Raw genomic sequence first — 26,472 nt, 5'->3', positions numbered from 1 at the left:
TGCCAACGGTTGATGTGAAAATGTAACACGACGCAGAATATTTTATTGATCTAAAATTACTTAGAAGCCCGTATTGAGTCCAGATAATGACTGAATACAGAATACAGAACTACAAAACTCTTATCTGAAATGCTATGAAAAAACAGCTACATCCAGGACAGTCATTATTTCAGTGAACTTCTCAGCTCTTTTTTTGTATCACTGTTCTGGCTCAGTGGCTCCGTCAGCCTGAGGTCTCACTGTTCTTGAAACTCCACTGACCATCCTGGAGCTCTTGAGTTTATGGGAACTGAGACTCCTAGTGGGTCAGCGCTGCTGTCTGTTCATTCCAGGAGAGAGAGAACAGGCAGACATTTCTCTTTGGGCTACTCTACCACCCTGAGCAAGAAGAGTAAACCACCCCCCAGTCCCTCCCCGGCAACTTCTGTCAGCTTCGACAAACTTGTTCTCAAAGAAGAAAATGTCTAAAAAACAAAAGAAAAACCCAGGACAAAAGACGTCCTCTTGGAGACACACACCCATAGAAACAGACACTCCCACATGGAGGAACAGCGCTGGCAAGGCTTGCTCACACACGCAGCCACACACGTACAGCCTCTCTCGCACAGGGAACAGTCGATGCTCCCCCACACAGAGAGGAAGGCACACTCTCCCTCTCTCAGACACACAGGCACGCTCCTCGTCCTCTCATGCAGAGCCTCTCGCAAACTCACACATACACCTTTGAACTCCCCGGCAAACTGGCGGCTGGAGCTGGCATCCTGCATGCCAGGGCCCTGATGTCACAGGCCAGCGAGGAAAGTCTGCAGGAGTTGCCGTAGGGACAGCTGGGTGAGGAGGGCAGCTGCTCTTCGAAGAGGACTATAACTTGCTGCTGTGGCTGCCTTTCTCTGCTCCTCGTTCCCCTCTCTCCACCAGATGCTGTGGCTGCTGCTGCTGCTGCCCATGGAATGGGCCTCTTCGCAGGCGCATCTGCAAGCTGTGGTTGAGGTGAGTCCACGTTTCTCTCTCTCTCTCTCTCTCTCTCTCTTCCAGTGCCTTTCCTTGCTGGCGGTGGAGGCCGGCTCCTCCGAGTTACAGCCAGCCTGCATTTCTCTGCTCCGCTGGGGGATGAGAGCATTCCTGCCTGCTGGCCACACAGCTGCACTGAATTAGCACCATTGCCCATTAGAGAAGCCTGGCTCCCTCCAGGAGCTTCCCCCGGCCTCTCCTCTAAATGAGACCACAGAACCCTGTGCCAAGGCGTTAACAGGACAGGAGGACACTTATTGTGGCGCATGGGGATTCGCAGCGCTCAGGAACGGGGCATGGGAAGGGGCATGGCCTAGAGTAGTAGGGCTCATGGAGAAGGTCTCAGGTTCAGTCCCCAGCATCTCCTGGTAGGAGATGGACCCCTACCTGAAACCCCAGAGCTGTTTAGACCAAGGGTCTGACTTGGGAAAAGGTAGCTTCCTGTGTGAGGAGGCAAAGCCACAGAGTGGGCCTGTAAACAGAGATGGCAGCTTGTCATGAGTAACTGCCGTGGTGCTCAGTGTGTGTGGCACATTCTGCCGCCGCTCACACCTTCACCTGCCCAACTCAGAAGCACACAGGTTCCCAGTCTGGATGCTGTGTCTGTTGGAAATGCTGGAATGAGGTGCGTTATTAAACTTCATACTCTATACTTTTAGTTCTACTTGGGTGTTTCCTGCCAGCCTCTCTGGACTTATGTATGATTCCCACACACCCCCACACCCCACTGGGGCACATGAACCCTCATCAGACGCAGCTCTGTGACCTGTTTCCATTAAGCGCCTAGTTCCTCCTCCTTTCCCCCCTCACAATGCATTGATAGTTGTAGAAATTTGCCTTTACACAAATCTACCGTGCAGCCAGACCTGGAATACTGTGTACAGTTCTGGTTGCTGCACCTCAAAAAGGATATTGTAGAGCCGAGAAAGGGGCAGAAAGGGTCAAGCAAAATATCTGGGACCAGATCAGTTCTCTCTCTCTCTCTCTCTCTCTCTCTCTCTCTCTCTCTCTATATATATATATATATATATATATATAAGTTTTCAACAATAATTAAACGTACATTAACATCTTATACAATTTTTTGACTTCCATCAATCACATCTGAAAATTTTCCAATCTATTTACTTAATTTACATTTCTTATTTTCACTATTACATTTAAATCTCATAACTAATATCCCTCTTCTTTCTCTTCTTTGCAATATTTCATATATTTCTCCTTACAAAACCTCTTGTAGACCTACTAGTGTAATTTGTTGATTACAATTGCTCTTCAAATAGTTCGTATATTTCTTCCAATCTTCTGTAAATCTCTGGTCCTGCAGGTTTCAAATCCTTCCTGTCATTTTATCCAATTCTGCGTAGTCCATTAATTTTGTCTGCCATTCTTCTTTCGTTGGGACCAGATCAGTTCTCGTACAAGGAAAGGTCACAACTCCTAGGGCCTTTTTTTGTTCAGGGAGAAGGGAGAGAACAAGGAGGGATGTAAGAGATGGAAATTATACCTGGTGTGGACAGAGAGAATATTAGCACTCTCTCATAATACCAAAACCCAGGGTTGTCCAATGAAGCTGAATATTGGGACGTTTAGGACAGGCAAAAGGAAGCACTGCAAGATGTAGTAATGGTCACCAAGTTGGGTGACTTTAAAAGGGGATTCGACAAATTCACAGAGGCTATCAACAGCTGCTAGCCACAATGGCCTTATGTACTACTGCCTGAATCAGAGACAGTATTGCTGTAGTTGTTGGAGGGGCCCATTGAGCTCATGTCCTTCCCATAGGCATCTAGAAGGCCACTGTGAGAACAGGATGCTGGACTAGATAGGCTTTTGGTCTGATTTGTTCATTGACTCCGTGTGCCGGTTCAGAATTTTGGCCTTCCAAAATTCTCCACACTATTTGTGTACAGAAAAAAAACTTGTGTTTCCAGAGCATTTCTCCAGAGAGAGGAGAAATTATCCTCATTATTATGTCGCCATTAGGTGTGGCAGTAGCACAACTTCTCCATCCCCAAGTCCCCACCCCCCTTTGTTGCCAAAGGGTCCTAGCATCATTCGGGATCATGCAGGAGATGGAGGGGAATGATGGCACCACAAAAAAGGTGGATAATATTAGTAGAAAATTCTGCAAAATGGCTTTCTCTTTTGGGGAGGAGGGGGAAGAATGAGGTAAGATGAAGAAAGAAAAATCACATTTTTTATCTTCTAAGAAATTTCGGCTCTGTTCTAGAGAAGGTTGTTCAGCCAGGCAGGTGATTTCCCTGGTGATTCTGATCACTTTCTTCATGTCATGAGAACCATCCTGGAGGCAGGGTGAGGCCGAGGAGAGGGATTGGTGTTGCATTGCCCTGCCACTTGCGAGAGTTCCCCAGATGCATTGCATGAGATGCTATTCCAACCATAAGATTTACATACTTGCAAGCCTTTGAAAATCCTCTTTTTCGTTTGGGTAGTTTTCTGGGAGTCCAGCAGTGGCGTAGCGTGGGTTGTCAGCACCCGGGGCAAGGCAAGTAATTTGCGCCCCCTAACCCGTGGATTTGCGCCCCCTAACCCGTGGATTTGCGCCCCCTAACCCTAACCCCCAGATGTTGCGCCCGGTGCGGCCGGCCCCCCTGCACCCCCCACGCTACGCCACTGGAGTCCAGAGATGCTGGACTCCCATAATCCTTGACCCTTGTCTATACCGACTGGTGATAATGGGAGCTGGAGTCCAACAATGTCTATAGGGTGCCTTGTTGGTAACTCCTGCACTAGATCTTGGTTTTAACCATGACATTCAGCAGCATATTCAGAACAAACAAAACAGTATTCATCATCACACACAATTCATATGTGGAAATCATTGCTACAAGCTGTAATAATGGCCACTCTAGCATAAATACCTTTAAAAATGAATTTCAAAAGTCAGGTTGTTCAATGACAACTAGTAATAATCTTGAAGGACAGAACTTCCTTCCACGTTTCATGAATAGAACTTCACTGTTCAGGATTAATGGATGTGGGGGGATACAACAGGAGAAAGCTATTCCAGCATGCCTTGCTTGTGAGCAATCCAGGGTCATTCAGCTGGGAGAGTTGCCAGCTTCGGTCCTTTCCAGTCCATGTAGCTCTGCCTTTAACAGCAACTTGATGCACAGACATTGGGAGGAATTCAGCTCCACATTGCTACAAACATTCCATCAGAATGCATTTCTGCTAGCCCAATGAAATTATTTCCCCATACATGCTGTTCTGGGGGTACTGCTGACCCCCACTTCCACTAATTTGTTGAGTTGGAAGGAAGCCTCATTGTGCTAGTGGAAGTCCTTGTATGGGCTTCTGCTAGCAGGACCAGTTAGTTGAATCTGGCCCCGGATAATGTTTATTTCCATCCTGCAAAAAAAACATTGTACCCACTGATTTCTACACATCAGCCTGTTGTGGAAAGCAGACCTGCTCCTTTCTGCTGGCAACCTTGCTGGTTGTCATTATTGGAGACAGAATGCAGGATAAGGGGAATCTTTGGTCAGACCCTGTTAAGCAAATCTTAGGGGTTTTTGTTCTTGTCCAAATCTCATTGTAAAAGTAGGAGCCAAATTAGGACATGGGAGCTTAAACTGAACCTGATGCAAAGAGGAGGAACTCCCATAGATCATTTCTTCCTGGTTTTCCAACTTCACGTTCCTCCAACCTAACTATTGCCATAGGGCTGCAACTAGAGTGGAGGTGAAATCTAGACATTTTATGCAGTTGGGTGTAACTTTCCCCATTATTAAAAATAAAATTAAAAGCCTTAGGAGGTTATAAATTTAAGTGGAGGGAAAGTGAGGTGTCCATGTGCTTGACCCTCCCTCCCCATTTCTTTCATTTATAATCTCACCCCCCCCCCCAACTGTTCTTCCACCGGTATCTTAGCTTTTGGTAAAAATGGGAAAATACATACCACCTTCCTATCACTGTTCCTCTATTTATGTTTACATATGCAGACTTACGATGTTGTTTTACACACACACACACACACACACACACACACACACACACACACACACACCTGTGAGGGAACATTGACTGCATGTAATGCCTAGGTAAAGGTAAAGGGACCCCTGACCATTAGGTCCAGTCGTGGCCGACTCTGGGGTTTCGGCGCTCATCTCACTTTATTGGCTGAGGGAGCCGGCGTACAGCTTCCGGGTCATGTGGCCAGCATGACTAAGCCGCTTCTAGCGAACCAGAGCAGCGCACGGAAATGCCGTTTACCTTCCCGCTGGAGCGGTACCTATTTATCTACTTGCACTTTGACGTGCTTTCGAACTGCTAGGTTGGCAGGAGCAGGGACCGAGCAATGGGAGCTCACCCCATCGTGGGGATTCGAGCTGCCGACCTTCGAAGCCACAGCTCCACCTGTGTCCCATGTAATGCCTAGTTTGGCCCTAATTGTTTACTTCAGGCACCGACCTTTACTGGCCACATACCAAAATGGGGAGAACCAGGGAGTCCACTACAGCTGCAGCATAATGACTTGACCCTTGTTACGAAGGAAGCAACCTGGATAATGCCACAAAGAGAAACAATGCAAGAGGCAGGGCTTGGCTATACACAGCAACAAGTCTGGCTTCCAGAGAGACGTACCAAGCTGGGAAGGGAGGCTGGAAGCCAGACAGACCTTACAGTTTCTGAGAGCCAGTCTAGGTAGGATCTGTAGTTGGACAGCACTTGGCAGCTGTCAATGCTGAGCCATTGACTGTGAATGACCGCTCCACGCTTAAAACGGGGGGCGCCCTTTGCGTGGACGCGCGCAGCTCCTAGATCTGGAGCGGCTCCAACAGCATAGGCTTGGTTTGCCTTCCCTCAGGTGGGATACCTGGAGGTCTCCGCCTACCTCTGTCAGTTGTCCAATCCCACCTGGGGGAAGCGTTGCCAAGGAGACCAGGCCAGGTAGGGGAGGGATTACCTGCCCACACAATAGAGGGAGGATCTTACCTGGGAATCCTCACTTGGCTCCAGAGCTTCTCCCACCCTACCCACCCTCAGTTAATGTCTTATTTGCAGGTTAACTTTTCTTCACAGGTTTTGCAGGTTAACTTTTCTTCACAGGTTTTGCAGGTTAACTTTTCTTCACAGGTATGCGGGCGCTGCTACGTTAAGGTTGCTGTTAAAGGGCCGGAAAGGAATTTCCCTGCATTGGCAGGTTTCGCCTTTCCCGCAGCAAAACGTCACAACTTTGGCGGTATCAGGCCTTGGGCAGAATCCTTTAGTCCATCTTCCTCTTTGAGGCAGCGATACCAGGGTTCCCCGTTAAAGGGGTTTCTGAAGGGAGGCTTTGACCGTACGCCGAAAGGTCGTCATTGCTCTCCCCTGCGGCGGCGGCGGCGTAACGGGGGCGGCTATCTCTGCTTGAACATATGTTCTCCAGAGCCGGCCCATCCCCCCCACACACACTGGAGATAACCCTGATGCTCCCTAGGTCCCCGGCTGGGGACTGGGGAGGGAGAACGCCCAATGCCTGAGCCAAGGTCTACCCACATTTGAAATTTAATAAAGTTGTGGCCAATTTAATCCCATAGCACGTTGTCATGAGTCGTTATTTCACATGACGGGGGGACTGCGCGGGATCTGGGGACTCCGCCTGTCCACGCAAAAGAAGATGTAGCCTTCCACCACTCAGGCATTCCATGCTGTGCCCCTCCATTTGGATGCAAACTCTCTTCCCCTTTGAGGTTGTGGTAGCAATGTCTAGAGAGGATGCACTTCTGTTTTAAAACAGTTTCATGCACCCATCCCTGGTCATTAACTATTCTGGATGGGGCTGATAGGAGCTGGAGTCCAATTCATCTGGAGGGCACCAGGATAGGGATGACTGGACTTAGTGATGCTAATCAGAGAGGTGTCCCCTCCACATATGGCAAGTGTGAGGGACCAGGCATAAAGGTGGGTATCTCAGGGGTGGGGAAACCTGTGGCCCTATCATCTGTGACCACTGGCCATGCTCACTGGGGGCGATGGGAGTTGGAGTTCAGCAACATCTGGAGGGTCACAGATTCCACACCACTGGGGTGTCATAACACTAGAGGTGTTGTGTCTCTTTGTTTTTATAGCAGAATAGAGATGCAGTCTTTTTCTGAGCCTTGCTTCTATCCAGACACCACTAAGGATTTTATTAATTTCAATCTCATAGGATGACAGATGCAACCAAACAGATTGGCAAAGGAATCCAGGAGTGGAAGGACTGCCTGACGAGAAAGGTGAGTTTTCTGCTCCTCTCCCCTGGGAGTTCCCAGACAGGGAAATCTGGAATATCACAGGAATATCCACTGTTATTGGAGCCAGATATATTTCCCTAGAGATCGCTCCAAGGGACAAAGTGAGGGAGTGATGGAGACCTAAGGGAGTGAGAATGTAATGGGAAGGTGTCCCTCAATGTTCTCACCTTCTTTTCCCTGAAGAAGAGGGAGAGATACTTTTTCTCCTCAGTGCAGCTCAGCCTTCAACTTCCAACTGGTTTTTATGGAGCCAAACTTCATGGGAAAGGACACAGCTTGAAAAACACTCCTTAATCTAAAGAGTCACTGAAAACTATTTGTGGCATTTGTGTGTGTCGGGGTGGTGGTAGCATTCTTACAGTCCACAACTTTTAAAAAGAATTGGCTCATTGTGCACGTTGGGAGACCGCAAACCCTTTATAGGAGGCTGGGGCAACCCAGTCAGATGGGTGGGTACTACTACTAATATGTGTGTGTGTGTGAGTGTGAGTGTGTTTAATTAAAATAGTAGTCAATGAAGGAAGGAGGGTGGAGATTGTGTTGCTAGTCTCTAATTTTCCTTCCTTCCTTCTTTCCTTCCTTCCTTCTGAGGAGTTCAGAGCAATATTCAATATCCAGTTTTATCCTCACCCAGGATTATACCTAAGGCTTAAAGGACAGTGACTATGCCAACATCACCTTCTAAGCTTCATGACTGAGTCTAGGTTTCCTCAGTCCTATTCTTACACTCTGTCCACAACACAACACAAGCTCTGTATCATATGTCCTATAAGTGTTTGTGACATTTGCACTACCACGTTCCATGCAGCAATGCACACACCTAGGGAAATATTCTTCTCCCGGCACCATGTTTCTACAGACTGTTCTGGGGAAAAAGAAACCGTCTTGGCGAAACAAAGAACTGTTAAATGTCAGATCTATTTAGGCAAGCAAGATGCACATTCAAGATCATGAAAAGTGACAGCAGCATTCTACAAGTGTTCTGCCTTAGCATAAAAATAGATGTTGAATTCTGTAAGCTACCTAATGCTTGCAGGGATGGAGAATATTGTGAAGGAAAGGCCCAAAATGAATTGGCAAAAGTTATTATTGCTTTCCGGCAACCAAGTCAAGCCAAATTCTCTTAACTCAGAGACTGCACAGATCTAGCATTTCCATCATCATCATCATACCTTGCCCATCTGACTGGGTTGCCCCAGCCACTCTGGGTGGCTTCCAACGTAAATAAAAGCATAATAAAACATGACACATTAAAAAGCTTCCCTATACAGGGCTGCCTCCAGATGTCTTCTAAAGGTTATATAGTTATAAAACCTTGAAGTTTTTGTCAATATTAATTAACCTGGATACATGTTTGCTCAACAATTAATTGCAGCATGCAGAATTTCCACATAGGTGAGTTCAACACAAGCCACCAAGAATATATTAACAATTACAACATGCAAAAGTAGCACAGGTTGCACACAGACTTTGCCGGCAAGCAGGTAAACAGGGCATTAGACACACTTCTAATACATCAGCAAAGCATTAAATAAGGCCTTTGTCTGCAGAGAGAATTACACTGCAATCCTAGGAACACATTAAGACTTCATTATGTAGATACTTCTCCATAGTGAGTTAGAATTAGAAAGGCACAGGGCAAGGTCTGTCTTAAACTGTTAATTCACCTAATGAAACCACCCAAGGTGTCTGCAGATCTTGCATCCAAAACTCATAATTACCTCCACCAGGGGGGAAAAGCATACCAAAGTATTGTGGAACCTGAAAGGCCAACAGATTCATTGTGACATAAGCTGTCATCGACTAGAGTTCACATCTTCTGATGCATGAAGAGTTATGCACAGTTAGTGGATATACATGGGCATAGAGGGGAAAGATAGTAAACAATGAAGCCAAATAGCATGAAATGCAGGAGCGGCAGGCTCTGTTTACACATGTACGTGTGCATACACATGGCAGACAAAGATTTCAGAACTTGTATGATTGGATGAAACCCACCACGTCCCACCATTGCACACAAAAACATGCCCCATTGCCTGAACAGGGCTACAACCTATGATTATTCTGCACAAAGCTTATATGTCAACAAAATAAACATAGTGGCCAATCACAACAGCAATGTGCAATAACACAACATTCCTAGCTTCACTATGCTAATTTTTTAATTACCTACCTGGAGTAGGAGAGGAAACTATTAACTATGTTGATGCCATTTCACACTGGAATGAAGTGCCTTCACAGAAAAATGATGGCTTTTAGGTTAGGAACAAAGTGTTTTCTAAAGACTGCCAATGGTTTCTGAATATTGCCATTTTTGTGTTGCTTTATTCTTTTCTGTAGAGACTGACTTGTCCTAGGTCAGGCATCCCCAAACTCGGCCCTCCAGTTGTTTTGGGACTACAACTCGCAACATCCCTAGCTAACAGGACCAGTGGTCAGGGATGATGGAAATTGTAGTTCCAAAACAGCTGGAGGGCTAAGTTTAGGGATGCCTGTCCTAGGTAGACACCAGAAGGGCATTGTTGACAGGGCATTACAAAAATTACATGTAATGCATTGGAAGATGAGCTGGTGAATGAACACCTGATGATATGGTTAGCTTTATGGATGATGTCTGTAATATTGTTGCTTGTATGAAAAGGGAGGTAGAGTTGGCATCTGGGCTTGTTGCAGAATCTGGTCCTTAGGTTTCTGTCTCCATTTGATGGTTAATTGTTCCTAGTGACTAGCCAGTTTCAATTGAGGGACTTTCTGCAAGTGTGGACAGGGCTACCACCCAAGGCCTTGTCCAGGATAGGCTGTAGATTATTCATGATGAAGAAGAAGAAGAAGAGTTTGGATTTGATATCCCGCCTTTCACTCCCCTTCAGGAGTCTCAAAGCGGCTAACAATCTCCTTTCCCTTCCTCCCCCACAACAAACACTCTGTGAGGTGAGTGGGGCTGAGAGACTTCACAGAAGTGTGACTGGCCCAAGGTCACCCAGCAGCTGCATGTGGAGGAGCGGAGACGCGAACCCGGTTACCCAGATTACGTGACTACCGCTCTTAACCACTACACCACACTGGCTCTCTGTGCCAGTGATGATGCATTGGGGCACCTTTACCTGGGAGCCATAGGTGACAACAAGTTATTTTCTCTTCTGGATCTGAGTCGTAGAAGGATATGCCTGGGAGTCAGACTGGCTTTTTCAGTCTCTTATTTGCATTTCTGGGTGAGGGTGTCATCAGTTTCAGGAATGCCTGATGTAAATATTGAGTTCCTTTCTAAGGAGCTGGAACAAACGTGGTTGAATTGTGGGGCTTGACTACAGACAATGAATCATGTAGTGCTGGGGTTGCCAACACTGCTCCCCCCCCCCTTTGACCACTTCAAAATTGCTGATGGTCTTAGCAGACCAAATTATGATTTTCCTGTCTGTTGTTTAGCAATTGTAGATGCTAAAGAATTAAAACATGACTATTCTAATGCAGTGGATTTGCCTGTCATACTACTGTTCCTTTTTATAAACCAACCACTCCCACTCAGGTTCAGCATGAGAGTGATATCTAAAGTTCCTCCGACTTTTTGGCCCAGATCAGGGGTAGCCAATGTGGTGCTTTCCAGTTGCTTTGGACTGCAACTCTCACCAGCCCCAGCCAATGGTCAGGGATGAAGGGAACTCCCCTGAGTCTGTGTGGCTCATTTGACATCAACGTGAAACTGATCCTTTAATGTCACTGGCTCAGTCATGTGGAATGCTCTTCCAATAGAGATTCAACAGGTGTTTGCTCAAAAATTTAAGTGCCGCCATACTTATAGAGTCAACAAAGAAACATAGTTAGTTCGCAATCTGTTTTAAATTCTTATATACTTTTTAGTGTCTCTCTGTGTGTTTGTGACAGCTTTGATTATATATTTGTGTGTGTGTGTGTGTGTGTGTGTGATACAATTATTTTTAAAAATAAAAACAAATAATAAATAATATGGCGCCCACAACATCTGGATAGCATCACGTTGCCTACTCACCTAGGTGATGAAGGTGTTATTGATCTATGTCAGATAGAGAACAGGCCTTTGGGTTTGAGGGCTGAAGAAAGCAGACCCTGAAGGACAATACAGTTTTGAGCACCTTATGGTCTATCTTCCCCAGGACACCTCCTGAATGTGAGCATCAGCAGCCAAGGCCGCTCTGACTACCTCCTCTTGACCTGGGAAAGGCCCTCTGGAGGTGTCCGGGGCTTTTCACTAGCCCTTTATGACTTCAAGACAGACTCTTTGCTGCAGAATGGATCAGCTGGGATCGATGCCACCAGTTTCGACTTCCAGGGCTTGCTTCCTGGGACACGATACAGCATTGAAGTCACCGTGCTGCTGGTCTGTGCACGAAACTACAGCAGGAGAGTCACCGGGCAGACAGGTAAGTGGGAGACAAATGCTGCGTGAGGCTATTCTGAGCATTGAGTTGGTTTATATTTAGAAACATGGACATTGCCTTTTCTCGCTTTCATTCACACACTCAAGACTCAGCATGCCACATTGTGTAATGGCGGCCTCCCCTTGACATGCCTGGCTGTGTGCTTTCTTCAGAAGTTGAAAGTGCTCACTTCTATAATAATAATCATAATTTTATTGTTTATACCCCACCCATCTGGCTGGGTTTCCCCAGCCACTCTGGGTGGCTTCCAGAAAAATATAAAAAATAATAACATTTCAGACATTAAAACCACCCTGAATAGGGCTGCCTTCAGATGTTTTCTAGCTTACTGAACAAGTAAAAAAACAACTCAGAGGGTCAGGATGGAAGCAAGAACCACCCTGGCTTGTGAGCTGCTATGCCATGGAGGAAAGTCCCACTCGGCTAGCACTATGCCTTGCACTAGTGCAGATAGTTCATTGAGCCTTGCCCTCAAAAATCAAAGCTGCCATTTCATTGTCAAAGCTACCAGCTACCCATAAAGAAAGGAAAGAATAACAGAGCAACCTAGGACTTTTGCTTTCATTTAATACCCTCTGCCACTCGTATCCTCCTTAGAGTCTGAAAATACGTGGCAGAAGATGCTTCTGGGAGGCTGTCCCAATCACAGCTTTCACACTGATGTTCATGCAAATACAGTGGTACCTCGGGTTACATATGCTTCAGGTTACAGACTCTGCTAACCCAGAAATAGTACCTCGGGTTAGGAACTTTGCTTCAGGATGAGAACAGAAATCGTGCTCCGGTGACGCGGCGGCAGCAGGAGGCCCCATCAGCTAAAGTGGTGCTTCAGGTTAAGAACAGTTTCAGGTTAAGAACGGACCTCCAGAACAAATTAAGTACTTTACCTGAGGTACCACTGTACCATCAAAGGTTAGAAAAGTGCAGGATCACTTTACAGTATACTTGTTTTTTTCTATGACATCTACAGTGGTGTGAACTTGATTTTGGATGGAAGAAGAGCTTCTGCTAGCTCTTCCAGGCTGAATTGCTTTAGCTGTGTCAGGCTAAATATAACATGATGTACCAGTACTTGCGGTTCTACATCCAGTATTTAGCACAAATGCAGCAACATCTGGCTATTTTTTCTGCTTGCACATCCAAGTTGGGCCAATAAAATGTGTGTCTGGCCCATCGTTTATGCAACACTATACCCTGTGAACTTGATTTTGGATGGAAGAAGAGCTTCTGCTAGCTCTTCCAGGCTGAATTGCTTTAGCTGTGTCAGGCTAAATATAACATGATGTACCAGTACTTGCGGTTCTACATCCAGTATTTAGCACAAATGCAGCAACATCTGGCTATTTTTTCTGCTTGCACATCCAAGTTGGGCCAATAAAATGTGTGTCTGGCCCATCGTTTATGCAACACTATACCCTCTTGTTCACAACTTCCAGATGCTTTGCTGGGGAGGGGGAATACTTTGTTCCATTATCCCTTCTCAGCATTTGCCATTTCATTCCAGAAACATCTGACTCGTATAGCTAAAAGCAACATATTGTTTTGTGCATGCAACATTGCTTTTATTAACGCTGCAGTTCTAAGTATTTCCTGCTTGGAAGCAAAGTCTCATTAGTTAGAATGAAACTTGCTACCAAGTTAGTCTTCTTAAGATGGATCACAGCTAATCCTCCAAAGCACTCTGCATCTTATTCTTTTGTACAGCTGCAGAAGGGTTTTTTATCTTCCTCCCTGGTTTGCAATTTACATGTACAATGATATTGAAATCAACTAAGGCAAACTGATTTGCAACCTTTCCCTGTGACATGCACAGAAACTGAGAGCAATTGTCAGGCTCTGCAGGCAGCTGGCAGCAAAGTTAGCTCAGAGTGATTCCATGGCCGCCTGTTCCTAATGTAATGGTACCACAACCGTCTCACAATGTCCTTGTGGACTTTGGAACAGTGGGAGCCACTAATTGCAGAAACAGCCCAAGGTTTTCTGTTGGAGCAACTGATACGGGTCGTTCTATTACAGACAAACTGTGCCCAGACAATTCTGTTACAGAGAAGTGTTTTCCAGGCTTATGAAAAATTCCTTTGATCGCAGAAGTTCGTGTATCAGTCACCAGCTGAAATTTGCTGAATGCAGTGTTTTCACAAAAACTGTCTTTACCACAGCCACACATTTGAGGTGGTGTACGTTTCCATTTAAGTGCTTTTTATTGTCATTCAAGCTGTAGCAGATCCTCATTGCAGTTTTTGCTTGTGAAAGTGCCTCTGAAGTATAGCAACAACCAGGGTCGGAGCTAGGGTAGGATTGCACCTGATCCAAGTCCCCACCAAAATCATAATTCATAGAACCATATAGTTGGAAGGGATTCCAAGGATCCTCTAGTCCACAACCCTCTGCAATGCAGGAACCCTAGCTACGTATGGCCTTCCAAACTCAGTTTCAAAACCTCCAATGAAGGTAAAACATGTTATATGCATTATTTAGTAAATGAAATTTACTTTTTAAAAAATAATGTGTTAGGTGAGATCACTGGTTGTAGTAATGATTTAAATCCTGCAAATATTTAGGGTGTGTACATACTGTGTGATAATGTGCATTCGGAGCTGGATGCAGGAACCTTTTTCGGGTGCTGTACACATGACCTCATCCCCATGTCATCCCTGCCCCCACACTAATGCTTCATCTGCTGGAGTGCTTATAATCCATTTTGTGCTGAGAATGCACTTCTCAAGCGCACGCTGCCGGCGTGTGTACACAGAGCAGGCTTTCTCAGGTCACCTCCTATTGGGACAGACCTTCCGGCCTTGCAGGACTGTGCCACTCCCCCTCCCCATATTTAACTTGTCTATGAATGAAATAGTCAAAACAGGAAGCAATACCATACCTTCGTTGTCTCTGTATGGTGATGCACACCAGTATATCAGCACACCAGTTTCCAAAGACTGTAGAAAACACCTTAAAAAAAAAAGTCTGTGGACACAGTAATTCAGGAGAGTAGATAACACTGTTGCACACTAATTTTAAAACATGCCCACCTGTGTTTACAGACAACCTGGCTAGCAGCTGCTACTTTAGATTGTGCCATTGCATAAAGCTGTGTACAAAGGCAAAAAAGGTAAAGGGACCCCTGACCTTTAGGTCCAGTCATGACCGACTCTGGGGTTGCGGCCCTCATCTCGCTTTATTGGCCGAGGGAGCCAGGGTACAGCTTCCGGGTCATGTGGCCAGCATGACTAAGCCGCTTCTGGCGAACCAGAGCAGTGCATGGAAACACCGTTTACCTTCCCACCGGAGCAGTACCTATTTATCTACTTGCACTTTGACGTGCTTTCGAACTGCTAGGATGGCAGGAGCTGGGACTGAGCAACGGGAGCTCACCCCGTCATGGGGATTCAAACCGCCGACCTTCTGATCAGCAAGTCCTAGGCTCTGTGGTTTAACCCACAGCGCCACCCACGTCCCTTGTACAATGGTAAAGTCCTATGTAAAAAAGCATGCTATAATAAAATGGCAACTGTGCATTTCAGAGGTAGAGTGTGTACACTCTACCTTAATCTGAAAGGCAAAACTTTGGAGCACCAGGCGCTGTCAGTTCTCCCAGTTCCAGAGTCATCAGACCTCCTAAAATAATCCATGAATATTCACCAACTGTGTCTATCCAAGTCTTGCTGTTTATCGTTTTATTATAACTGGTGTTAATGTTTTACGTTATAAAATAGGGGGGTTGACTTAAAGATGTGTTTCATGTTCTTTGCCCTAGGCATCAAGATACTTAATTGTGGCCCTGGCAACAGCCCAGCACTTCTTTACCTATAGACACCCTGTTTCCTGTTTCCTGTGTCTGCATGCAGGCTGAGTTTACATAAGGCTGAGCTGAGGACTGTGAAGCTTTAAGCATGCAATCATAGGTGCACTTTCCCAATCACAGTGGGTTTTATTTCTGAGTAAACATTAGTCGACTTTCACTGTGAAGTGTTCATCTTTCAGTTCAGCGGTGGGGAACCCGTAGCCCTCCAAGTTTTGCTATAGTACAACTAAGAACTTAATTCGTTCTGGAGGTCTGTTCTTAACCTGAAACTGTTCTTAACCTGAGGTACCACTTGAGCTAATGGGGCCTCCCACTGTTGCTGTGCCGCCACCATGCGATTTCTGTTCTGATCCTGAAGTAAAGTTCTTAACCTGAGGTACTATTTATGGGTTAGCAGAGTCTGTAACCTGAAGCATCTGTAACCCGAGGTACCACTGTACTTCAGATAGGCTAGAACAGAACTCACATAAAATACTTTAGAAATCTGGTCAGGATTTGAGAGAGATAGGAGCAGGTTTGGGGATCTGGTAAATATTCTGAAATGCTTACTCACTGGCAACTCTGTTTTGGAACCTTCATCTTGTTTTAGCTCCCTTAGCTGTGCGGGACGTGATCCTCAGCTATGATGGCCCTTCTGTGTTAGTAGCCTCTTGGAGTGAAGCCCCTGGTGGGAAAGATGGCTACCAGCTGGTTCTGTACCACATAGACTCACAGGCACCTGTCAGGAATGTGACTCTCCCTAAAGGGGCCACCACCTTCCGCTTTGAGAGGCTTCGAGCTGGCAGTGAATATGCCCTGCGAATCACCACCCTGGCTGGATATTCCAATGCAAGCACCAGTGCACGTCAATGGACCGGTATGGAAAGTTGCTACTCTGACCTGAGGGCGTTGTTGGAGGATAAAATCAACTCTGTAGAGACAGAAGCGTCTCCAGAAATTAATCAGATACCTGGGCAGGGCTATGTTATCTCATTGTTCCCGCATGCTCAGGGAGTAGTGAGGGGAAAAGAAAGTAGGCTGGGGCTAATTAGCCATGCCTGAGATTAGTTTATGACACCCATGGAGCTTATGAGGCCTGACATTTTATCTATTTATTATAAAGTGATTTATGACTTGCCTTTCAGCCCAGTGCAGTCCGTAAGGCGGCTTACAATTTAGATAGGCAATTTAGACAATTGTTGTCTATGGAGTAAGACTCACCTTCAAGCAGCCAGGCAGGAAAAGATGACAACCGGTCACTGGGAATCACAAATGGAGACACTGCTGTTGGTGCTCATGTTCTGGTTGCAGGCTTCACATGGCCACAGTGAGAACAGGATGCCGGGCCAGAAGGGTCTTTACCCAGCTCTGGTGGGGCTCTTATATCCCTGTGTTCTTAAAACTGATCACTTTCTCTTCCATTAGGCCAAAGGCAGAGAAGTTGTGGTTCTTGCTGGACTCACAACTCACATCATCACTGACTGTTAGCCATGGTGACTGGGGCTGATGTGAGCTAGAGTCCAACAACATCTGCAGGGCCACCTCTGCTTTAGGCTACCAGCGTGCCATAAAAAAATTGGCACATGTATGTGTGAGCAAGGCAAGCAAGTAAAAAATGTCAGTGGCTTAGCTGCTTTCACTGACTGATTTGTTTGCAAGGGTACTGGAGTGTCCTCTTCTGAGGACTGGGGACTTCCATGGAGTGGGGACTCCTCTTCTTGGAGCAGGTGGTTTCCTGTAGTGAGTGATGACTCCCTTCAGCTTTCCTTTGTCCCAACAGCTCCTGTTGCCCCCAAGGCGTTGGCATTCCATAGCAACTCCAGCTCCAGTCTGACAGCCTCATGGGCCAAAACAGAGGGAGCAGAATGGCTCCATCTCACTCTGCAGAACCTCCACACCGCAGCTGAGAGCAGCACAGTGTCGCTCAGGAGAGGCCTGTCCAGTTACGTCTTCCAGCACCTGCAGCCGGGCACCCCCTATCGCCTAGGGATCAGCGCTGCAGCTGGGCTTTACCTAATAGAGGGGCCCAATGTCACAGCTTATACATGTGAGTATGCAGCAGAATACTGTTCAAGGCACTTGGAAGTCAGGTAGGCAGGCCTAAAGTAGAATGAGAGGCTACTTTGAGCCTATGAAACAGAATAAGGCAGGGTTACAATAACAGGTAGTCCTTATCCTGAGAGACCTAGAAGCTTGCTCTGAGTCTGTTTAATAGGGATAACTAACACACATGAACATGTGTATAGTGCTTCTGGCTGTGAAATAAAGACAGTCTTATTGTTCTTTTCGCATTATTTGGTGCTTGTGTTTCCCTACTGTAATAGAGGCTCCATAATTTACTTTCTGAATACATGAACCACAGACATTGTGTTTTACGTTACCAAAGCAGTGCCAATAAAGTTGAGAATTTCCAAAAGTCAACCAGACTTTTTCCAGTCGGTGGGCGGGGGAGGGGGGTTTCTTAGTGCAGGAGTATCCTCCAGGTCCCAGTGACCATTTCTAAAAGGCCATCCCTATATTACAGTTGACTAGCTTTCATGTTTGGCGAATCCAAGCTACCTGCAAATCGAGCCTTTGGTTTTTTCCTCACTTGTATTATGCAAAGCAACTAAATTCATTTCCTTCCTTTGAAGTATGGGTTTCCCTTACATCAACATCAGGGAGACTTGACATTGTGTGTGTTTGTAAGTCTTAATATTCAAAATATTCCCCTATTTCTCATAGAACTCAAGAGCAGAGCAGGTACATCCCAAACATCCCCCTTTGTTTACATCACATTCAGATATGCATCTGAAATAGATGTCAAACCTCCAGTTTTGTGCTCCACTTATCAGTGCTAGCTTGACCCTTCACTTATCCTAAGAGTTGAGATGGAGAACTCTGAATCATATGAGCAGCTAAGGGTTTGGAAAGCTGTCACAATCTATTTACTAATTATTCCTAAAGCACCTAACATGATTTGTTGGCTCTGAATTAAGGAAGACATAAGCTCTGTCCACAGGTTTACAGACCACATCACACTTTTCCAAACTGGTGCCCTCCAAACTACAACTCACATCAGCCCTGGCCAGCATGACCGATGGTCAGGGATGATCATAGCTGTAGTCCAATACATCAGGAGAGTACGAGGTTCAGGAAGGCTGACAACACCCTATTTCTTGGCAATTCATTAATGGTGAACACTGATCCTTCCTTTCATTTTTCCCCCAGACCCCCTGAAACCAACCAATGTGAGCTTGGTCAACAGTGGCAAAAATAACACTTTGAAAGCAACATGGAACTCACCAGCTGGAGGAAGAGAATTCTATCTGGTGATTCTGCAGGAAGGGGAGAGCAGGACACCTGTCAGAAATGTATCGTTGGCAAGGAACAGCACACAGGTCACCTTCCAAAGTCTGAGCCCTGGGAAAAGCTACATTGCCTTGGTGACCGCTGTTGCTGGACCCCATAAAGCATCTACAAAGAGCATCTCTGCCTGGACATGTAAGCAGGGCTTGAAGTTCAGATCCTGCCGGGAGGCAGTAGCTCCTATAGAAATGCTCTGCTACTTGTTTTGGGCAGGAGGGTATTTCAGTTACCTGACTGAAGGGAATTCTGGTAAGGTGAGGACACTCAGGGAAGAATTCAAGATAGCTTTAAGGAGATCACTCTGTCAGTGCAAGCATTTCTACTTGCTGGATGGAATTATCTCCCCACTCCTCTTTTCCCGTACACCATTCTGGGGCTTCTCCCAACCCCTCAGCCAACTGGAGATGAGGGCACAGAGGGAGGAGAGGGTGGGGAAAAAACCCATTGTGCTAGTGGGGACCCGTTAGTTGACTCCATCCCTCACTTTCTTCAGCACCAACACTGATGCTTCATCAGCTTCAACCTAAGGGACCACAGAAAGAGGTTTCTTCACCACGGGGTCATAAAGTATGGTTCAAAGGCAAATGAGGGCACCAGCTTGCTGAAGCTAAGCAGGTTTGGGTCTGGATGGGTGGCTTCCTGGAAACCACATGTGCACTGCCTTGGTTTCCATGATGGGAGAAAGGCAGGATAGAAATGCAAGATTTTTGTTTGTTTAGCATTCCCAAACATCTGTCAGGGTCAGTGAAGAGAGACTCCAAGAGAACAGTTCTCTGTCTTGGCTGGGGCTTCAGTTATTAGGCGTTGGACAAAACAAATATTCTGAGTTGACTTGAAGAGGAGACCTTTCTGATAATTATGTCCATCTTCTACTCTGGAAGCTGGGATGGGAGAAACATCACAATGAGTCTTCTGAGGAAGGGTTATTTTTTTGGTCACCCTTTCATTCTACACTCCCAAATAGGTGCTCCCCAATTTGTATCAACCCAGACCTTTCATAGAAGGCCCTGTGCATAATTTTGTGTCTGTCTTTCCCCCTTCCAGATCCTGCAGCTCCGCCAGGTGGGAGCTTGTCCAGCCAAGGCAGTGCCCACATGCTCCGTGCTCACTGGCAAGAGGCGCCTGGGACTGGCTACGTGGCAGCATTGTACACCACGGAACCCCACATGCTGGTGCAAAACAAATCCGTGCCTAAGGGTCATAACAGTCTGCACTATGAAGGGTTAATACCAGGCACACGCTATTCCTGGGAGATTTGCACCATTGCTGGGCCCTACATCTCCCCGCCCCTCGTCCTTAGCAACTGGACACGTAAGTGTCGTGGGAAGTCCAATAGGCTTTCATGCACATGGCTACCAGGTCCAGGCCTTGAGAGTTTCCTTGGGTAATTGAAGGGGAAAAGGAGCTGCCACTGAAGTGGGAAAGGGGTCTGGGTGGGTGCAAGAGAGACAGGTGGGGCCTGTCAAAGTTCAGTCACCCCCAAAGCCCTGGAGCTTAGTGAGGAGGTGATTTTAGAGCTGAAAGGCTCGCGATCTCTTTCAGAACTGGTGGCACTGGACTGACATTTCACACTTTTGCCGTCACTGTCACCATCATTTCATTTGTGTGCTGCCCAGTGGCGTAGCATGGGTTGTCAGCACCCGGGGCAAGGCAAGTAATTTGCGCCCCCTAACCCGTGGATTTGCGCCCCCTAACCCTAACCCCCAGATGTTGCGCCCGGTGCGGCCGGCCCCCCCTGCACCCCCCACGCTATGCCACTGGTGCTGCCTTTCCACTTATGCTCAAAGCAGCTGACAGCAATACACCACAAAATCAACAAGTACTATTTCACAATAATGATACAGCAGCATGTAACAACATCACAAGAAAACAACATTTCAGTACTGTGAATGTAGGCACCTCCTGGTGGAAGCAAAAGTAATGAGGGAGTCTGAGCAGTTTCACCTTAGTCCTAGCCGCTGCTGCTATGTCCTCAACAAATTAGCAAATACTGTAATAAAGTCCATCTGATTAAATCGCAAAGCCTCAGCTTCCCCAAAGGACCACTGCACCTTTGGTGTCATTATTTGGGCAGCGTTAAGGCTTCCAAAGGCAAAGGGGTGAAGAAGCTGGAGACAAACCTCAAAAATGCCTGAAATTGGTCTGATCTCCTCCTTTCAGATCCTTTGCCTCCGGAGCATCTGAGCCTCAGTAATGGCGGTCACAGCACCAGGTCACTACGGGCTTCTTGGCAGAGTCCCTCTGGGGTCAGAGGCAATTATGCAGGGACTCTCTTGGAAACTAAATCCCAGTTGGTGGTGAAAAATGTAACAGCGACGAAGGGTGGGACAAATGTCACCTTTGACGGGCTGATCCCAGGGCGTCAGTATACTCTGAAGATGATGGGAGTGGCTGGACCATATCCATCCATCATTCAAACAGCCAGTGACTGGACATGTGAGTATGCCATTTTCTGGAGTTGAGGGTTCTCCCAGCAAGTTCTGTCCCTGGTTGATTTCCACTGAGTCTCCCTATTTACCCATGAACAGGAGAGAGAAGATGTATCCCATCTGAAGGAATAGTAGAGGCAGGAAGACAGGGAAGTGGCTGGTAGGGATATTATGAGGCCTGGTTTGGCCTTTGCTGACAGAGGAGTTTATCCTGATTCAGAATTGCAGTGTGTGAAATTTTCACAAGCGTTTCAGACTTTTGAATTCGGACCTCTGACCTTTCAATTTCAAAACATTTTCAAACTTCTCTTTTAAAATCTTAATTCTTGTTGATGAATTTAAGGCAAGAAACAAACCGGTAAAGTAAATAATTTTATACTTTTGCCGCCCAAAGCAACAATAATAAAAAAACAAACCCAAGTTCCAAATCCAAAACTATCCATAACTGGTAAATGTTAAAAAAAGAAAAAGAAATGGATCAAGGCTTCATTTGGTTTGTTAGGGTTTTTTTCATCTCCAAATTAGGAGAATTTGCATGTGTATCCCCTTCCACCCATTGCCCAGGTTTCTGATGTCCTCCTCACACCTGAGCAAAACATAAATATTGTTTGGACCATACAAGAAGTATTACTGTCTCTTGGAGCACAGCACCCCCACCCTCCCTGTATGAATCATATGGACTTTTCCTATCTGCATATATCTGACAGCCATGAGTATGAAGTGCCTTTAGGCTGCACATCCCATTTCCCCCCAGTGGATAAATATTATAAACCTGTGTATATGAAAAGGTAAATTCATAAGCATCTAGCCCCAAAGGGAAGTTACCCGTAACATAACCAATTGGGACCATTTGTGGATTGAAGCCAGGGTGGGTGGGCAGAGCAGAGTGTCTGGACTTGGAGGGTAGCAATCTCCTTACTGATATGAGTTTTTCAGGAGAAATTAAAGCTTGCTGGTATTTTGGTCCCACAACTGCACCCCAGGTTTTTAGGTCTCATGCACATGTTAAATAAATAACAAATAGCAACCATTTCCCAACACCCAAGAACACCTGCCCTTGTGGAGAACATCTGCATTGGCTTCTGTATCTCACCTCTCTTTCCTCCCTGAATGTAATTAGATCTAATGGCTAATGAGTCATCTCAGGCTGTGTCTTTTAAGAGGGCAGGGGGAACGGCATTAGGCCCCTTGCCAGTGCCCCTGGGCACTCTAATCTAGTGTGGATGTGATGTAAGACAGTGTCCTGTTCCCAGTGCTGAAATAAGAGTCTGCCAGTCCAATGGGATTCTGTAGGAGAATTAGGGAAGGAGATGTGGTCTTGTCCTTTGCATCAGAAAGCAAAATGTCTTGGCATTGCATTGCTGTATGGTGCTGACCAGCCACTGAGAAATCTTTTTTTTTTTTCAGACCCTTTGCCTCCTTCAAGGGTTACACTGGCCAGTAGCAGATGGTCCCCCAGTCTTGTTGCCACTTGGGACATGCCTCCAGGTGACAGAGACCAGCTCTTTTTGCGAATCTACAGCCAGGAGCATCCTCTGCAGAGGAACATCACAATTGGGCCAGGCATGCGGAATTTCACTTTTGAGGGCCTTCTTCCTGGCAGCCAATACTTCTTGGAGGTTATAGCACTGGCAGGACTATACCGGGCTTCAGCACAGGTGGTCTCTGCATGGACATGTGAGTATGCCAAAGAATTTCTGAACCGTGTGAGGGCTCAGTAGTGACACTCTCTTAAGCTTCCATCATTTGTGCAATGTAACATCTCATCCTCTTGTTAACCCCAAGAATAGCAGACGCTCCAAGTGTCCCTATTTTCCAGGGACGTCCCTGATTTAGAGAAGGTGCCTCAGTTTCTGATTTGATCCCAGAATATCCCACTTTCCCTTAGGATGTCCCTATTTTCATTGAAGAAATATTGGACAGTATGGAGTTATCCAACCCCCAAGCTGTCTGAAGGCAAACCTGTATAGGGAAGTTTTTTTGAAAAAGCATTTAATGTTTTTTATATATGTTGGAAGCTGCCCAGAGTGCTGGGGCAACCCATTAAGATGTGTGGGGTATAAATCGTAAAATTATCATTATGGAATGGGACGTCCCTATTTCCATCGGAGAAATGTTGGAGGGTATGGAATAGGTCGAGTAACGTAGCATTGGAACAAAATTATTTGAGTGTTAATAACGCACTGCCGGTTAAACCACAGAATGTGTAAATCTAGGAATTTAACAAGCAGGTGGCAAAAGCCTCTAGTGTTGGTGTGATGCAACCCAAGATGCCACAGTGATACATGTCACATTAAAGCTAACACAAACATGCCTCTGTGAAAGCAGCTGTGTGCCTGCTTCCTTATGCCACCATGATGTCCCTCCCACACACCATTTTTGTTGCAACCACAGATCCTCTGTCTCTGGCTAATGTCAGTGTGAAAAGCAGCCAGAGCCCCCAGCAGCTGACTGTGAGCTGGATGGAATCAGGAAGAGGACGAGAGTACTGGGTGCAGCTCTACTCGGGTGAATCTCTCTCCATTATCCGGAATGTTTCAGTGCCACATGGAACTACCCAGGTGACCCTCGATAGCCTGGTGCCAGGGACTCAGTACCGGGTTGAGATTGTCTCCAGAGCTGGACCACACTACATTTCCTCACAAACAGCCATTGGCTACACAGGTACAATGTTGCCCCCTTCTGTCTTTTCTCCCAGGCCAAACATTCTAGTTAAGTTCGCACTCAGCACTAAGCCTAATGCGTTTGTTGACATTCATACACAGACTTTATGCTTACTGTGGTTTACAGTCTAAAATATTGACTTGCAATCTGAAATATCATAACGCAGAAGGGAACATGGGGAGGGGAGGGAAGCAAAGTGTTGTATCCATCTAAAACAGTCATATTCAGAATAGGTCCGCTTAAATCAATGGACGTAAGTTAGCCAATATTGATTTCGGTGGGTCTGACGTATTAGATACAACCCCCAACTTTTCCTTAGTATAACTTAATGACCTGGTGGAATGGCCACTGACTAAGGCAAATTGCAATGGGAGGAGCAAATGGGCATTGGCTCCAGCTAAGCCTCTTGCCTCATTGGAGTCTTGTTGACTCTTGTCCCTATTTCATGATTACTTTTTACTCTGACATTTTGTGGTACTCGCTGATGACTCAGGTTCTTGCCTTGCCTGTGGGGTTGTTCAGAACCTACTTGTTGCTGTTTCCCTCCTGTATTTGTTGTATGGCTTGTGTGTCATATCTCAAAGGACTTAGAAACTTTAGAAAGGTTACCAGGGGTTACACAACATAGAAATCAACAAGATGGCTGTCCCCTCAGGCATGGCTGTCTTCTCTGTCAACAGTTCTTTCCTGAAACCCTTTGTGGTTCTCCTTCTAGTGCCCTTGATGCCACTTGCCGTGACGGTGACCAGCCACGGCTCCTCAGTGTTGACAGTGCAGTGGAAGGCCCCAGCTGGACAGAGAGATAGCTACATGGTCTCCGTGTCTGAAGAGGACTCCACAGCTATCAGAAGCCACACGGCTGTCGAGAAAGCCAGCACTAACCTCACCATAGAAGGGCTAACCCCAGGCATATGCTACCTCGTTGCAGTGTGGGCACTGGCTGGACCGTACAGCTCCACGTCTCGGAACAGCACAGCCTGCACAGGTGAGTCGGGTGGTCAATCCAGTGGGAAGAGAGGGTGTTACATCTCGGATGGAGGAAGATCTGTGAGAAATAATTGAGCCCATGCAGCTGATGATAGCGAACAGTGTTATGGAGTTACATCTGAATGAATTCTGATGCAAAAGACTTGAGCAGGTTTGGATGGTGGTGTATCTCTTCCCTGCAGCACGAGTCAGGCACTAGATCTGCAGTAACTGTCAGATATCTTCATACTCTGCTTTCGTGGAGCCGTTGCATAGACTGATCTTCTCTTTAGCACTGGGCTTGTGATTAGCAGAAGTTGACTACTGCTCCAGCTGTATCACTGTGAAATATGTGGGGTGTTGCTGTGCCATGGGAATCAACGGCCCTTTGTGTCTGAATGTACCCGCTTCTTCTTTTTCCCCGGAAGCCCCTGCTGCTCCTGTGAACCTGACCCTGAGTAATGTTGGCAACTCTTCTGTGCTACACACAGCCTGGGGAGAGCCTCCAGGAGGAAGAGACCACTACCGGATGGTCCTGTATAGCCTAGTGCCTCCAGGCATGGAAAGAGTTCGGGTTGTGCAGCCAAGCACCCAGGACTTCCTCTGGACGGGTTTGCCATCAGGAAGCCAGTTTGCTGTGCAGGTCATCACAGTGAAAGGCCAAGCTGAGGCCCCTTCGACCATTGCTGTTGAGTGGACATGTGAGTCTGACAGGCTAAGTCCCATCCCAAGGTTGAGGAATGCACCTGTTACCATCTGACATGCAGCTTCCTTGTACAGTTCTAGGCCTAGAACCTCTTTCCTCTTCTTCAGTGGCCCATTTTATCTCTTCTCTCCTGGGTCTAGAGCCGAACTGAAATTTCTCAGAAGACCTTTCTTTTCCTGAGAAAATTTCTGAGATTTTTCTTGTTCTTGCCTCCCTAGAAAAAGACCACTTTTTGCAAATTTTTATTCAGATATGCTCCAACAATATATATGGATTGGATACGGACAAGGCTTCCAGCACAGTTACTGCTATTGATATTTGCAGTAGCGGCAGCAGCAAAAAGAAACAAAAACCTCTGAAGAAAAAGAGGCTATACTACTCCCTCTGCAAATTGTGAGCCTCACATCTGAGAAAGTGTTGGAGAATTTCTGTTTGGAGGAATTTGGTGGACTACACCCCAAAATTTCTGTGCACTTATAAGATGGATAATTTTGAAAGACCATTTGTACTCGGCTTGGCTCATCCCGGACCCTATTATTCACTCTGTTTAATTACCCGCTTTCCTACTCCCTTACTGGATTCCACATGATAAAATAGAAGGATTTCCCCTCGTGTTGAGGTATTACTAGCCTGGACCATCTTGCCTCATTAGAGGGAAGGAAATGTGAGAGGTTTGGGGAAGTGGAAAGGCTTGTTCTTCTCTAGATGTGTGGCTCACATGGGGGCAGATATGCAGGCAGTCACTGACTCACACAGGCCACAATCATACACACAGTATATAACACCTATCCTTTATGCAGACATCTTCCCAGCATGTGACCAATTGCATGCACAGAGATTTCTCCAGAAGATCCAAAATGGCGGCAGGGATGAGACATAAAACTCTCTGATCTATGTTATATAGAAAGGT

At 46.3% G+C, this 26,472-nt stretch overlaps 1 protein-coding gene across 4 annotated transcripts in view; it reads left to right on the top strand.

The window, feature by feature from the left end:
- Positions 1-537: 537 nt before the first annotated feature.
- LOC308587242 (receptor-type tyrosine-protein phosphatase V-like) overlaps positions 538-26,472 on the top strand; it is a 52,948-nt gene continuing 27,013 nt past the window's right edge. For 2 of the 4 annotated variants that reach the window (XM_081194654.1, XM_081194653.1), the window contains exons 1-12: positions 538-990; positions 7,169-7,235; positions 11,384-11,650; positions 16,060-16,326; positions 17,230-17,496; positions 18,660-18,932; positions 19,842-20,108; positions 20,958-21,233; positions 22,634-22,903; positions 23,621-23,890; positions 24,606-24,875; positions 25,285-25,557. In XM_081194654.1, the coding sequence (XP_081050780.1) occupies positions 919-990; positions 7,169-7,235; positions 11,384-11,650; positions 16,060-16,326; positions 17,230-17,496; positions 18,660-18,932; positions 19,842-20,108; positions 20,958-21,233; positions 22,634-22,903; positions 23,621-23,890; positions 24,606-24,875; positions 25,285-25,557 (2,839 nt within the window). In that variant the 5' untranslated portion in view covers positions 538-918. The remainder of the gene's footprint in view (positions 991-7,168; positions 7,236-11,383; positions 11,651-16,059; positions 16,327-17,229; positions 17,497-18,659; positions 18,933-19,841; positions 20,109-20,957; positions 21,234-22,633; positions 22,904-23,620; positions 23,891-24,605; positions 24,876-25,284; positions 25,558-26,472) is intronic. The other 2 variants (XM_081194652.1, XM_081194651.1) reach the window with 1 other exon arrangement.

Source organism: Podarcis bocagei (genome assembly GCF_964188305.1).
Source record: "Podarcis bocagei genome assembly, chromosome: 5".
Taxonomy (NCBI): domain Eukaryota; kingdom Metazoa; phylum Chordata; class Lepidosauria; order Squamata; family Lacertidae; genus Podarcis; species Podarcis bocagei.
The sequence above is the reverse complement of the archived record's forward strand: the minus strand, read 5'-3'. Positions and strand labels throughout refer to the sequence as shown.